At 40.1% G+C, this 14,534-nt stretch overlaps 1 protein-coding gene across 1 annotated transcript in view; it reads right to left on the bottom strand.

Moving 5' to 3' along the window:
* Positions 5,852 to 14,534, bottom strand: part of DAP (death associated protein) — a 42,558-nt gene continuing 33,875 nt past the window's right edge. Inside the window, exons 3-4 of the mRNA XM_021387310.1 lie at positions 9,800 to 9,842; positions 5,852 to 8,128 (exon numbers count right to left, since the gene is read on the bottom strand). Coding sequence (XP_021242985.1) covers positions 8,009 to 8,128; positions 9,800 to 9,842 — 163 coding nt within the window. The 3' untranslated portion in view covers positions 5,852 to 8,008. The remainder of the gene's footprint in view (positions 8,129 to 9,799; positions 9,843 to 14,534) is intronic.

Raw genomic sequence — 14,534 nt, 5'->3', positions numbered from 1 at the left:
AGGAATTAGGTAAGGAATCAGCTTCCAGTGTAACTCACGTTTAAAGCAGTGAAAAGATACCCGCAAGAAGGATGTTAAAGGTGTTCATCCAAACTATGTGTTCCAAGAAATCTGATCTCACATTGCTTAATGCCTCTCGGATGAATAAAACATGAGATCTTCGGTTCTAAAACTGACTACTGTCTTTCTTTGTAGGTACACACACATACTAGAATATTAACTAGATCTCACAACAACTGAAGTAAGTCTCAATTCCACAGCTGATACACAAACACACCCAGTGCTGGCTTTTGCAGCAAAGAGAGAATTTGTTTTGCATTTGTAGATATTCTTCATTCAGAGTTCTCCCATGCAAAAAGATTCAAGGCCACGTAGATTAACAGATCAATGAATTGTGCACTCTAAAATTAAAGCAGTGGAAACTGAGGTATTTGAGCACTATAGGCAATGCTCACCGGTTCTGAAAGGTGATACCTCTGTTTCTTTTCTCTAATGATCTTCTAAGGGCAGTTTCATGGAACACCATCAAATCCACTGCTAGATCTGAAGCCAGGTTAGTTGCTGTGCTTTCCAAAGCATTTGTTCCTCTGAGTGTAAGAAAGTGACGTTGTTGTCCTTTTGAACACAGCAATATGAATCCACTGGCACCTGAGGCAATCTCTACCAAAAATGTCTGGACGTTATTTTACCCACTTACTTTCACAACATGCCGTGTGTCAGACAGACTGAAGGACAAAACCCACCTTACTGAACCAGCTTTAGACACAACAAGGTGAGAACCCAACGAAGGTAATACACGTCTCCTTACTATTGGCTAGAGAAAGCTCTCAGCTCATTATCAGCTAAACAATTTTTACAATCCTTGAAACCACTGTGGATTACAAATGCTTTTCTTTATTAAAGCTGAGAATGACCTGTAGAACACAGGCCACCAGAATTTTCTAAAAATAGCTCCACCATAAGCTGGGCAGCAGAGATTACATTGCGAGAGTCCTTTCAAGGTCACTTGCAAGATTTATGCTTGCAATGGGCTTAGTGTCGGCATTTGAGAGTTGTCCCAGCCTGGCTGGATTGGGAGCGCATTTTCAAAAAAAATTGCCAGCATCCATGCATGCCTGCCAGCTCCAAGCAGTATGTTCTCAGAAAATTGTATTCCTGTTGTCACCTGAGATCAGCAGCCTGAAAGGAAAGGGAACAGTCTTTGTAACAAAACTCAGTCTTCATTCATGGAGTGCTTTGTAAAATATAATGCATTCCATCTCTCTCTGGAGGTTTCCTGTGTAAATATGTGTGCTAAGATTTTATGAAAAGACTCAAAGAGACATTTTGTGAATACTGTTTTTCCAGTGCAGAATGAGGAAAACCAACAAACACATAATCTTGAAGGAGACTGAAGAACACAGCAACAAGCAAAATACAACCTTCCATCTTCCTAAGACAGAACATGTGCATGCCAGAGGTGTGACAGAGAAATTTTGAAAAAAGGAATTCATTAGGCCTCAAGTTGCACCAGGGGAGGTTTAGGTTGGATATCAGGAAGAACTTCTTTACAGAAAGGGTTGTTAAGCACTGGAACAGGCTCCCCAGGCAGGTGGTTGAGTCACCATCCCTGAATGTGTTTAAAAACCGTTTGGATGTGGTGCTCGGGGACATGATTTAGCGGTGGGTTGTTAGAGTAGTATAGTTAGGTTGCAGTTGGACTTGATGATCTTGAAGGTCCTTTCCAACCTGAGAAATTCTATGATTCTATGATTCTGTGATTAGGGTATCAAGTTAAGGATCTTTAATATTTATACATAATACAAACACACACAGCGCTTACCAAGGCTGCAGTGACAATGTGTATTATTTTACCCCTCTGTTGAGGACGTCTGATGATGGTTTACCACTGTAGACTTGACTCACTCTCTTTTCTTCTAGCCTCCTCCAGTCAACGCAGCATGGATTCCTCTTTTACTGAAAGAGTACACAATGCTAGCTGTGACCCCTTGTGCGTAAAGCACATTTCAACGTCTTTCTCTTTCGAGGGAGGAGGTTTGTGTGCAAATAAAGTTAACTCAAACTGAAATTCTCTTCTTTATGTAATTGGAGCATCTGACCTTCAACATCTTTTCCTGCTATAACAGTAACTGTGCCCTTATGGTCATCCCCACATTTTCACAAATGCAATTAACATATCCTAATTCTAAAGGGCATTGGCCTAGACTTAAGTCTCATTTTAAATTTGATATTCTGAAATCTGAAGGGGACACGAGAAGTTATTGGCAATACTCATACACATTCCTTCTCTGTGAAGATGGTGGAAGTTCAGAATGTGTTATTCTAAAATTACAAAAAATTATGTCCAAAGCAACCCCTTCACCTTTCTATGAAACAGATTGTTGTGAATATTTTCACTAAAGAGCCAGCAGCACGCAGTGATCATACTACCACAAATAAAAGCACAAGACTTCTGTTTCAGGCCATCCAGTGAGAAACAGATAAATCATGTTGTTGAAAGGAGAAGTAAATAAACTAATTACTAATAACTGCACGTAGCAGAAATGCTAAGTCATGGCTTGAAACAGTGATTGAGCACCTGATGGGAAGGCGCATTCATGCAGCTGTACGTAATATTGCCTACCTGATGGATACAGAGTAGGGAGACAGAAACCTACCATTGTGTCTTAGACTTGCCAAATGCATTCTTCATTATTCCATCTATGAAGAATCATTAGACCAGTTTGCATTTATGTGGGAGGCAGGCAGTGGACCTTTCAGGTCCTGCCACAAGGGTATATGTGTTTGCCCACCTATTGCCATAACTTAGTGGTGTGTGATCTAGCAGATTGGAATAACATGATTAATCAACACCAAACTGTACTCCTATACTGATGATATCAGGTTGATGTCTGACTCACTGGAGGCATTAGGAAGGGCAGTAGATTCACTGACTACTAACTTACAAGGGAAAGGGTGGGCTATAAACCCACAGAAGGTGCAAGGGCCAGGCTTGTTGGTGAAATTCCTGGGTGTAGTTTGGTCAAGAAAGACTGAAGTACTACCCAGTGCAATAACAGACAAGGTTCAGACATTGCCAGTCCCTACCATGCCAAGGCAGCTGCAGGAATTTTTGGGTATACTGGGATGCTGGCATTCCTTTATACCCCACCTAGTGCAGCTGCTGAGGCCTTTATACCAACTCACAAAGAAAGCTCAGAAATGGGACTGGGGCAGAACAGGAGGCCTTCCAGCAAGCAAAACTAGCTGTTAAACAGGCCCAGGCACTGGGTATATTTGATTCCCACCCTTCCAGCCAAACGAGACGTCTGTGTAACTCAGGATGGGTTTGTCTGGGGGCCTACGGCAGCGCCGGAATTCTGTTTGAATCCCAGCTGGGCTCTGGTCTCAGGTCTGGCATGGACGGAAGAGAAGTACAGTATGACTGAGAAAGTTATTGGCTGCCTACGCTGCGTTACAGGCAGTAGAGTCAATAACCCAAATGTCTGAAGTCATAATTAAGACCACCTTGCCAATTCAGGGGTGGGTGGAAGATCTGACCCACCTTCCTAAGATGGGGTGGCCCAAGCACAGACAGTGGCATGATGGGTCGCCTATCTCAGCCAGAGGAGTAGCCTGTCTTCATAATCACAGAATGAAGAAGTCTAGAAGATCCTAGGCCTGGTGACATATCACAGTGATGTGCCAGAAGAGACAACGGTTGCTCCGCCGGAGTCGAGTCCTGTTCAGGAAGAGAAATATCCTATTCCTGAAGATGCCTGGTATATGGATGGGTCCAGTAAGGGCAACCCGAGCAAGTGGAGAGCAGTGGCATATCATACAGACAACATGGGCCTCCCCTCTTAGGATCCAAATTGCAGGCACTGACAATCGGGTAAGACCCCAAACTGGTAATGAAAATAACCGTCTGCTCCCTGCTCCTGAAAACGTAGAACCCTGTACCCATAGAATAGAAAGGCCTTGGAAGGTGCAAGTAGGACCAAAGTGGTGTGGCCTACTTGCACCTTGGGGGAAATGACTGGAGGATGGGGGATCAGTAGTCCGCTGGTAATAGGTACATGGCCTGCAGACATTGTGGTCAACACTCTGGTTTTCATTGCTAAGGGGACCTTAATTATGCTCCTATGGCAGATCAGGACACCCCCCCCCTTTGATACCTGATATAGTTATGCATCTTCAGATACTGGGCCAAAGGGTGTGGTACAGATGCCCAGGTTATGCCCCAGTGCAAGGTGATGTCTTGACTCAGGACAGGAACATGGCCTGTATCTTGCCATGGAGGGCGGACCTACCCCTTCTTGTACCTCTGAAACATCTGTGCTACTCCCTGTGAGTCTTTGATTCCACAGAATCACTGGGAGGATTAACATGGCATCAAGATGCTCCAGTGTCACTGTAAGATCAGTGTGATGCCCAGTGGTGGACTATATGGGACTGATGGAATGCAAGCCAAACCTTCCCTGGTCCAAGCAACTTTGTCCCTCCAGAAGAACTGTAGAGTACTGGTCCACAAAGGAACATGAGCCTCAACCATGAACCAATCATCAGTTGTTCCATATTCTATCTATCTACACTGCAACAGACAAATTGTACCAAGTGTCGTGGTGTACTGATCGCTGTAATGGAATACCTTCAACCTGCTCAGTCCCTGGTTCATGCTGTGAAGGGGTGGGGTGTAGCAGAAACGCTAAGCCACAGCCTGAACCAGTGATTGAGCACTTGGTGGGAAGGCAGGGCCAACCCAGGGGAGCTCAGGTGCATGCAATGTGCCTGAGTGACTGGAAGGGGTGGAGCCAGGATCCACCCCTTCCCAATCCTCATTTAAGGGTTGGCAGTGGAGGCAAGGGTATCTTGCTAGAGATCCCTGCCTACTGGAGGCCTTCCAAAGGTAAGCAGTTTTTCTTCTTTTGTTTCTGTGTCTGCGACTGCTGCACTGGGGGTTGTTCTAATTTGCTGTAGCCTAGGATTGTACCACTCTGCTACTTCTCCTGTGCTTTGCTTTCCATAACGTTATAGCATTACACTGCAGAAAACAGGGCTTAGAATAATTATAGACAACTCAATCAACAGCATGCCAGACACCATGCTCATGTATTTTCCCAAAATTTTAATGAAAGAGAACAGTTTTTAAATAATGTAGTGTATCATTACATGACTGCGAGTCTAAGGATAAAACACTGCAATACTCACAGGGCCGTAAATCTGTTGTATTTGTACTGAGGCATCACATATGTTTACTGCATACACATTATGTATATACAAAACATAGAATGCCAAAAGTATCAGCTTCCAAGAACTCTGTGGTCACTTATTTCAAGTCTTCTGTGAATCATCCGTGTTATGCAATTCTACCAAATGTTATGCAATGTTGTGCTATGAGATGCTTGTCAACTCTTCCGGTTATAAAATTTTCTTTTCTAAAAGACTAGAACAGTCATCAGAAAATGTAAAATCTTATTTCATTTACTGTACAGACTTACTACCAGACTTGGATTTTATACCTTCACCAAGACCTAGTGGGGCTCTCCAGTTTTAGTGGAAAAGGGCAACTCACCTTCCAATAGAACCCAGGAAACTTCATCACGTGAAACTTCCTAATCATTTTCCCTAGCTATAAATTGTGGCATTCTGCAATAAAATCCCATCGACCCCACCCTGCTTATTTATTTTGTACTTATGGAAAAACTAGCCCAATATACAACCTCAGGTTTTATTGTTGTGTTACTGCCGCACGGGCAATTTCAGGACACTTCTTTTGCAATAATTTCATGTAACATCTGAACATATGCTGTGCTTGTATGTTACTGTGACATACTTAATTACTTAAAGTATTAATAATCATCAGCAGCCATTCCAGATCACCAATTATGATTCTTTATTTTCGGCAAGCTATGCATAAGCATGGATATCTTCCAACCATATATAATATGCTTTCATACAGAGACACTTTCTAATCATATAGGAAATCCTGCACTCTGAAAGTGACTAAAGACATCTTGAAAATCATACTTCATTGTACAAACTTATATACCTATCTAAGGAATCAGAGACAAAATTGTGATACTGTCTATATATGCTGTGTATATCGCATTAACAACCAAGAGTGGTTGTTTCTAACTCAAAAGCTGGAAATGTGGTGTTGCTTGCATAAGGTAGAAACACACAGAGTAGAGCTGTCCAAACCCCCCAAATGGTGTGCAGCTACTCTGAAGTACTTTTAATTTTCCACTACAGCCAATGAATGGAGGCGAGAGCAATTCAGGTCATCTTGAAACATTAGCCAGAAGTGTCATACCTCTCCTCTACTGCCTGTTTTGACTACAGTTAGAGTCAACACACTACTTCAGTTGTAGACATAAAAATAGGAGAGCTGAATGCCACCATTCTTAAGCCAGCAGCTACCAGCATCAAGTGACCATGACCATCTGCTGAGGCACTGATGCAGCACACTGACAACTAACTACTGGCTGCGTCAATGAGATGATAGTCTCACTGGCCTGAACCTGCTGGTGAATTAGCTCATAAATACGTTCCATGAGGTTCAACAGTTCTACCTTTAAGGATAAATTACTCATGTGTGAATCACTTGTACACTCATGAGTGGCTAAGAACAAGGCCTCAGAAGTACCGACATCAGAAAGCGTATTTTAAAAAAATATGCATTTTGTAATGCAGATTAATTCTTATAAACAACACTCACTCCTTAAGGCAAGTACAGTTATCTAATTAAACTGAAAATAAGGACTTCATACCCAGATCATAGGTCCCTTCCTTGGTGCAGAATAAATACATCCATGCCTATCTTTTGTAATATACCCTTTGCATTTCAAGCCTTCTAATAGATGGACATACCAGGTCCCTTTCACTCATGGGACATGAGTTATTCCATCTGTGAAATGGGCCGTATTTCTCAGCATTTTGCTCCTGTACTCACTTTTTTTGAGACTGTTCGAAGTTTTATAAACTCACAGGGCATTAAGACCTGTACTGTATTTATAGTCAGTCAAAAACAAAAGTACATTTTTAAAATGTAGGTGGAATATTTAAAAAATTACTTTCCTGGGTTTTACAGAGATGAAGAAAGAACTGGACAGGGTTTGTGCTTTTTTCATTTCAAACCGTGTAATGGGAATATTTAATTATGTGGCCTAACTTAATCCAACTGCTCTACCTGAAAGGTAACTTTTATTCCCTATAATAATTTTTAAAAAGAAGCGTAAGAGAGCTTGGCTCCTGAAGTTAAACACAATAATAGCGTCATTTAAAAAAAGAAAACAAATTTTCCTCCAGTTTAAGTTCAATTCTTGAAGGTCCTGAATTCCTTCAACTTGTTATTGGAATTGAGAAATCATCACCTCACCACCTGGCCTGTCAGGTCAGAGCAGCAGCATGCTTATTACTCTTGACTACTATTTCGTACCCATAGACCTCCACATGTGGAGAGCCTGCACAAAAGAACTTCATCTAGATTGGGAGTGCAAGTAAAAAAAAGATTCAGCTGGATTTCTGCCCACTTGAGATCTAACATCTCAGGCTACTAAAGACTGCAATACTGGTTCTGGGTATTCAAGACAATCACTAATTTCTGTCTCAACACAACAAGCTCCCTCCAGATAGTAAGAGTACCAGTATAAAGGGGCTGTTCTCAACTGGTTTAGCATAAAAACTACATTAACTATCTGCTATTGCAATGCCAGAACTAAAAGCACAAGTTTTAAGCTCACTGGTCATAATCATAATTTTCATCTTATCAGACAGTCTTATAAAAAAACACCCTTGATCAGCACTTAACATACTTAACAGAAAAGGTAAAATTTTCCATTTGGTGTATCAACTCAATACTGTATTTGTTCTTATTAACCCTTGGGAATTAAAGTAAGAGAACAGGACAGGATATGATTTTAGAGGTCAATATTACTGATTTGATAGCGTGAACCATGAAGGGTCAATGTCTTCTCTCGAAAACATATTCACTGATGGCAGTTTGGTTGAGATTTCAGTGGCGAGCTCACTTGCGAGGTTGGTGGATATGCTGCTTGACATGTTGAGGGTGAGGGAGCTTCTCCACTGAAGGATGTGGTTTCTGATGAGCCACTTGAGCAGCTGCTGGAGGGAAGTCCTTATCACCCTGTTTGAAAAATACATCAGGAAAAACTTAAGAAATATTAAAAGCATATGTTCCGGTTCAAGTGGATATAAGGTTTTTCAAGTGTGAAGAGAATATTCAAAACAGTGCTGCATACTCCTCTGAAGTCCCCCATACATGTACTATTTTGCCATTCTTGCAGGCAACTTCAAAATTGCATGTGCACAAATCTAACTTCTTCCCATAACACACAGCACCTAAGAATGCAGTATCTTAGAGCGATTCGAGGAGAAAAAACCAAACATTTTATCTTCAGCACTGAATAGCTCCTTGCGTTATGTCACTTCCACTGGCTCCATATGGTCAGATCTACTTGATGTATTAGTTTCCACAAGGCAATAAAATAGAGGAACTATTTTACAAATAATCCAAGGCAGCATGAAAAACTACCCGCACAGGAAAACCAACTGCAGAAACACTAGTTCTGCAGGAAGAAAGGCAGTACCTGAAACTTTTCTTGACTCAAATCTTCAAGCTGCCTACCTTTTAACTTCCTCTTATACAAGGTCTGCTAGTCCCTTGCTACTGTTCTAAAGTATCAGTTCACGTGTAATACCTACGCCACTGACAGAACTATCTTTTCTAAGGTTAGTGCCATGTGGTTTTCAAGAAGTAGTGGGAAACTATCAGTCCTCAATGACTGAGAACAGCACCACAACTTCCCCACTTAGAAGGTGGGACAGACACAAGCCAGAACTACCTGTATTCCAACTGGTTCAGAGGGAGACAATGTTACAGAGATATTCTGTACAAAGCAGATGCCTCAGACTGCTTGTTTCACACCCCATCCCACTTCAACCTACTCCAAATTCTTCCTTTCCATTCTGACAGCATTTTTTTTTAAATCATCTTGATCACTAGGTTAGCACTTTACATGTTTTTCACTTTGTACACTATTCCAATCTGCTTCTAATTTTCAAAGATCTTTTCTTCTCAGACTTGACATTTTCTGCCTTCTTTCTCCTTGATGCTGATGTTTTTCTTCTGCATATTTCTCTGGGACCTTGCACCCTGTTTCCTTAGACAGATGATGGAACAGCTGCTCTTTCTGCAATTTGAGTAGATGGGTGAACCACACCATGCACCCCAGTGATAACCATCATGACTAAAGCCCTGTCACAATGCACAAGGAAGGAATTGCAGATCAGACAATTAGTAGTTAGTTAATACTAGTGATTCAGCTTATGGATTTCCAGGTGTTGCAGGCATTTTTCCCCTGGATTTTAACAACAAGCAATTCTACGTACCCCAAGGCACACGTGGCAGCTCGGTGCCTTCAAACACATACCATCGCTGGCAGAAGTGCTGTTCACAGATCAAGGTATAGCAGCAAACTTAAATGCAACTACTTTCAAAGAAAATCAATGCTGTAATATCTAGCTTAGATATGAAAAGAAGATCAAATAAGCTTTAAGTGCTAAAATTCAAAGTAAAATGGTAGAAGCCTTTTCAATAAATGATCTCAATTTCACACACACACAAAAAAAAACCAAGAATGCTCAAAGGGACTTAAACAAATATACAAAACATAAGGACTTTTGTCATAAAAGAGAATGGGGAACGAAAAAGATTAATTTTGCTCTGATCAGTGATAATTCTGAAAAGCCGAAAATCATATTTCCATGGTTAAAAGAAATTTAATGGTAATCTTACCCTTGCTATGACACCGGAGATGAACACTGTTGGTTTAGGTGGGCTGAAAAAAAATAAGAGGGATTAATTGTACAAAATATTTATAAGGTAAAAATGAAAAGCACATCACATGTACAATGGAAAAAAAAAAAGGCATTCTTGGCAATTAATGTTTCAAATAAACAAGATACATTTCCTCTTCAAATGACTTTTACCTTAGTACCGCTTACTACAGCCAAGAACACTGATACAGACTTGCAGGTTTGGGCTGCTATTACTTAATGTTAATTGACAGACAACAGTAAAGGGCTAGTCCAAAAGCTCTACGTTCCTTTCTTAATCTTGAGAGTCATGGTTTGTTTGCATTGGCTTATTAATCCTCAAGTTTTATATGTAAGCTGGCAGCAGTAGACTTTAGACTTTGTTTCTTATGGTACAATATACTATGAAAACTGTAGTTGGAGTAAACCCACTTCTGTCACAGAAAATAAAATAAGATTCTGAGTCTTAAAAAAAAACAAAACCCAATACTTTAAATCACAGACTTTCAAGCAGGTATTTATCTACTCTATTACACAGAAGGAGAACCGTGTCTGCAATAAAAATAAACGTTAAGAATAAATAAATAAAGCCTGCCCCCCTTTTTCATTTGCATTTCATTTCCACATCAGTGGAATCAGACCCAACAGTACAGAATTCGACTCTGAAACTTGGTCAACACATGGGACGCATTCCCTGGTCCACGGATCTACTGACTAAGTCACGGCACGGCCAGAGTCTCTGAGCATCCTAGTTCCCTATCAATATTCATCGCTCTTCTTGAAATTTTTAAAAAGCAAGACATGATTAGAAAAAGAGAAAACAGAGAGGAATTTCTGCTTTAAAATACTTCCATTTAAGAGCATCAGTAGCATTTCCTGCAATGAGAAAAAGTATTTTGATAGCTGTATTAGCACTTCTTTGATCTAATTTTCTGCCTGTATAAACTAATAACAAGCAAAGATCAATAGCAAAACGCTTTCATTTTATCCTGATTTTGCTGAGCCAATTAGGACATTAGTCTGGATGAGAAACACTGTAAGATGAGTAACAAACTCGAAGAAAACTCAGAGAAAATACTGACGTACTGCAGTGGCTGCTGGTTCCATTCATAAACTAACACAATGATATTATAATGGAAATGAACAAGAAACGGAGAAAAAACATGTAGCAAGTTGTTTTTCAATTATACACGGGATCTGGCTTTAATCACACTCAGAGAAATAGCTATTTGTTTGGCATCACATTATTAACAATACTGGATAGTGAGAAATTCAAATCAGATGGATTTTTTTCTTATAGTCTTACAATAATCTTTGAGTGTTCACTATGCCCACACGATGCATGAAATTCAAATCAACATTTCCTGGAAAAAAGCCTGCGTATGCTGAACGCGTTATGGCTCGTCTGTCTACCACCAGACTGTATTATCTGCTCTAAGTTCCGTACAAATTAAATGTTCCATGGTTTTGGCCAAAAAATAAAACCCAAAAGCATAACAGGTGTAGCATTATGGGTGTTTCAAGGAGCTTCTCCCACTGCAAATTTTAGGTCTTCTCAGGAACTCTGGTCTCCTATTCAGAAATGTCAAGCTATTAATATTCAAAGGAACTGAGCTTACAAGTGCTAAGTTCCCTGGGTACGCAAAGTTGGATAGAGTTAAAATACTTGGTATGTTTCTGTACTTAGTTTTTACCAGGAAAATAGCATTACTGATTTTTGTGGTCTTTATAGAGATAGGCCAACTACATCTGCTGTACTACCTGAAACATAGAACTCTGACAGGCTTTTATTTGTACTTACTATGAAAATGATCCCTGAAGGGCCTTCAGCCTAGTGCCTTAGACAACAGAATATACAAGTAAATGAAAACTATTTCCCTCTGATATAAAGAATTTAACTAGAACTCTAGCACAAAATTACAAATTTAAACTTGTTTGTATGCAGTTGGTTCTGGGACTTAATTGCACTGTCTTAGGAATAACATACTAACTAGATCCACCAAAATGCCTCACACTAACTTGCCCTAAGTTAACACAGAACATTTCAGGACAGCACAGGGCAATTCACTGGCACGAAAGGAACAATCAACTTACTTGGAAACCAGAGTTGTAAAAATCTATGTCCAGACTCCTCTGGGACAGACGTGACCCCCATTTCCTAATGAAGTTCAACAAAGCAAAGTGCTGGGTTATGGAATCGAGTCAAGGCAATCCCAGATACGAGTACAAACTGTGAGAAGAACTCAGGCAGTCCTGGTTGATGAAAAACTTAATGTAAGCCAGCAGTGTATGCTTGCTGTTTGGAAGGCCAATGGTATCCTGGGTTCCATCAGAAGATGAGTGGCCAGCAGGGACAGGGAGGTGATTGTCCCCCTCTACTCTGCACTCATGAGGCCCCCTCTAGAGTACTGTGTCCAGGCCTGGGGCCTCCAGCATAGGAAAGATGTCAAGCTTTTGGAGAAGGTCAAGAGAAGGGCCACGAAGATGATCCAAGGGCTAGAGCACCTCCCCTACGAAGACAGGCTGAAGAAACCGGGCTTGTGCAGCCTGGAAAAGAGAAGGCTGGGGGGAGACCTCACTGTGGCCTCTCAATATTTAAAGGGAGTTTATAAACAGGAGGAAATCAAATTTTTACACAGACAAATAGCAACAGAACAAGGGGGAATGGTTTTAAACGAAAGGAAGGGAAATCTAGATTAGATGTCGGGGAAGGTTTTTTACTGAGAGAGTGGTGAGATACTGGAACAGGCTGCCCAGAACGGTTGTGGATGCTCCATCCCTGGAGGTGTTTAAGACCAGGCTGGATGGGACCCTGGGCAATCTGATCACGTGCTTGGCTGGCAATCCTGTCTGTGGCACTGGGGTTGGAACTTGGTGATCGTTGAGGTCCCTTCCAACCCAGGACATTGTATGATTTCCACCCTTGTTTGTCCTTTTCCTGGCTTTTTGATCAGAACTTTCCAACTTTCAGACTGGAGAACTAATGGGAATGCTGATCTGACTTCCACCTCAAGCACTTCCATTATTTTTTCTGGTTGATCTGAGTAACCATGCTCAATAAATACTGCAATAAGGCCTCATCTCTTGGAGAACTGATCACAAAGGCAAACAGCTGAACACTTTACTCCTATGGAAGAAACATAATCTGACCAGTAGGTTTATTTTTGTATGTTAATAACATGTTAAGGTAAAAAGATAGCAAGCTGGCCAGAAACATCAATGATTGAGTGTATCTCTATTTATGTTCTATGCTAAAGCCACTGGCATTTTCCTTATTTCAATCAGATTACAATGTCCCACAAAAATCTTTAAAACATTAATATTATCAATTATCTTGGATGATCTATAGAACCAGAATCAGGCCACAGCATATATAACCATACGTCTATGCTAATGAGGAATCCAACTGATTAAAGAATGGCCTGGATAATCAGTCATCGATTCAAGCTTCAATTTCATTTTTAATGAGAGAAATCTTTTTACAGATGAACTTCTTCACAATAAATTCAATCTCTACTGCCAGACTCTCAGATCATTGGCTTTGTCAGACACAGATTAGCTGCCAGGACCATAATTTTGTAATCACACTCCAGGACATCTAGTGCAGTTGTGGCATTCCAGCATCACTCACTATCATTCCAAACAACCTACCAAAAATAGACACAAAAACTGAGAATCTACACAAGCCATTATTGCTACATTTGTAAAATATTATCAAGTACTTCAAGTTCTGTTGGTGTTTTAAATAAAGCACAACCTACATTTCTATTATTTCATAAGCTGCAGTGGTTGCTTTGAGGATCTACTTAATCTGATGAAAAGCGGTTTGACAGATGTTGTTTTGAAGATACAGCATTCCTTTGTCTAGGCATCAGTAAGCAAGAAAGCAAGAAAACATTACTTTGGGATAAAAAATGCGTTTGTTTACAAACATATATGTTTTTAAGATATTTAATGCACACATTTATTTGTAGTTTAATAATAGCCACAGCTGATATTGTACAAGGAATACAACAGTAGATTTGCCAAGACAGCTTGTGTGTCAGTACTTTCAGAGTCAACACTTCCTTGTTATAATATAACACAGAGAGAAAAGGAACGCATCTGTCAAGATTTCAGCATTTAAAGATCTTACCCTGATTTTACATGTGTGATGCTGTTAAGAACTGCACCTGTTCAACATCAGAATCTTGACTAGATTCATTTATCCTGACTGTATTCTAATAAAATTAAGATTTTTATTATTTCACGTTAAGCTTAAATAAGACCTTTATTTGACATTGCAAGTAAATCACCAAGAAGATGGAATACTTGAAAATATCATTAACTAGATGAAATAAGGCATTAATAATACTAGAATCTTACATCTTCTCCTTAGAGAGATTGGTTGAGCCCAAGTCTGACAGAAATATTGTAAAAACAAACACAACGGCATTAGAATTACAGCAAAATCTCCTACAGACCACAGAAAATACACACAGATTATGATCGTTTATCCAATTCCTTTTAAATATAGAAACTGAATAAAGCAGTTTTCCAAGTTACTATTTTTATAGCCCTTAACTAATTTGTTATACACATACCTCTATATGTGTATGTATATGTATGTATATATATGACATATTTAATATACTATATACATATACAGAATACACATATTCTCAGCTTTTTAAGAGTGGTCCGAAGTGTAGGAAAGAGCATAGCACATTCCCACA

The sequence above is a fragment of the Numida meleagris genome, chromosome 2, assembly GCF_002078875.1.
Source record: "Numida meleagris isolate 19003 breed g44 Domestic line chromosome 2, NumMel1.0, whole genome shotgun sequence".
Lineage (NCBI taxonomy): Eukaryota > Metazoa > Chordata > Aves > Galliformes > Numididae > Numida > Numida meleagris.
The sequence above is the reverse complement of the archived record's forward strand: the minus strand, read 5'-3'. Positions and strand labels throughout refer to the sequence as shown.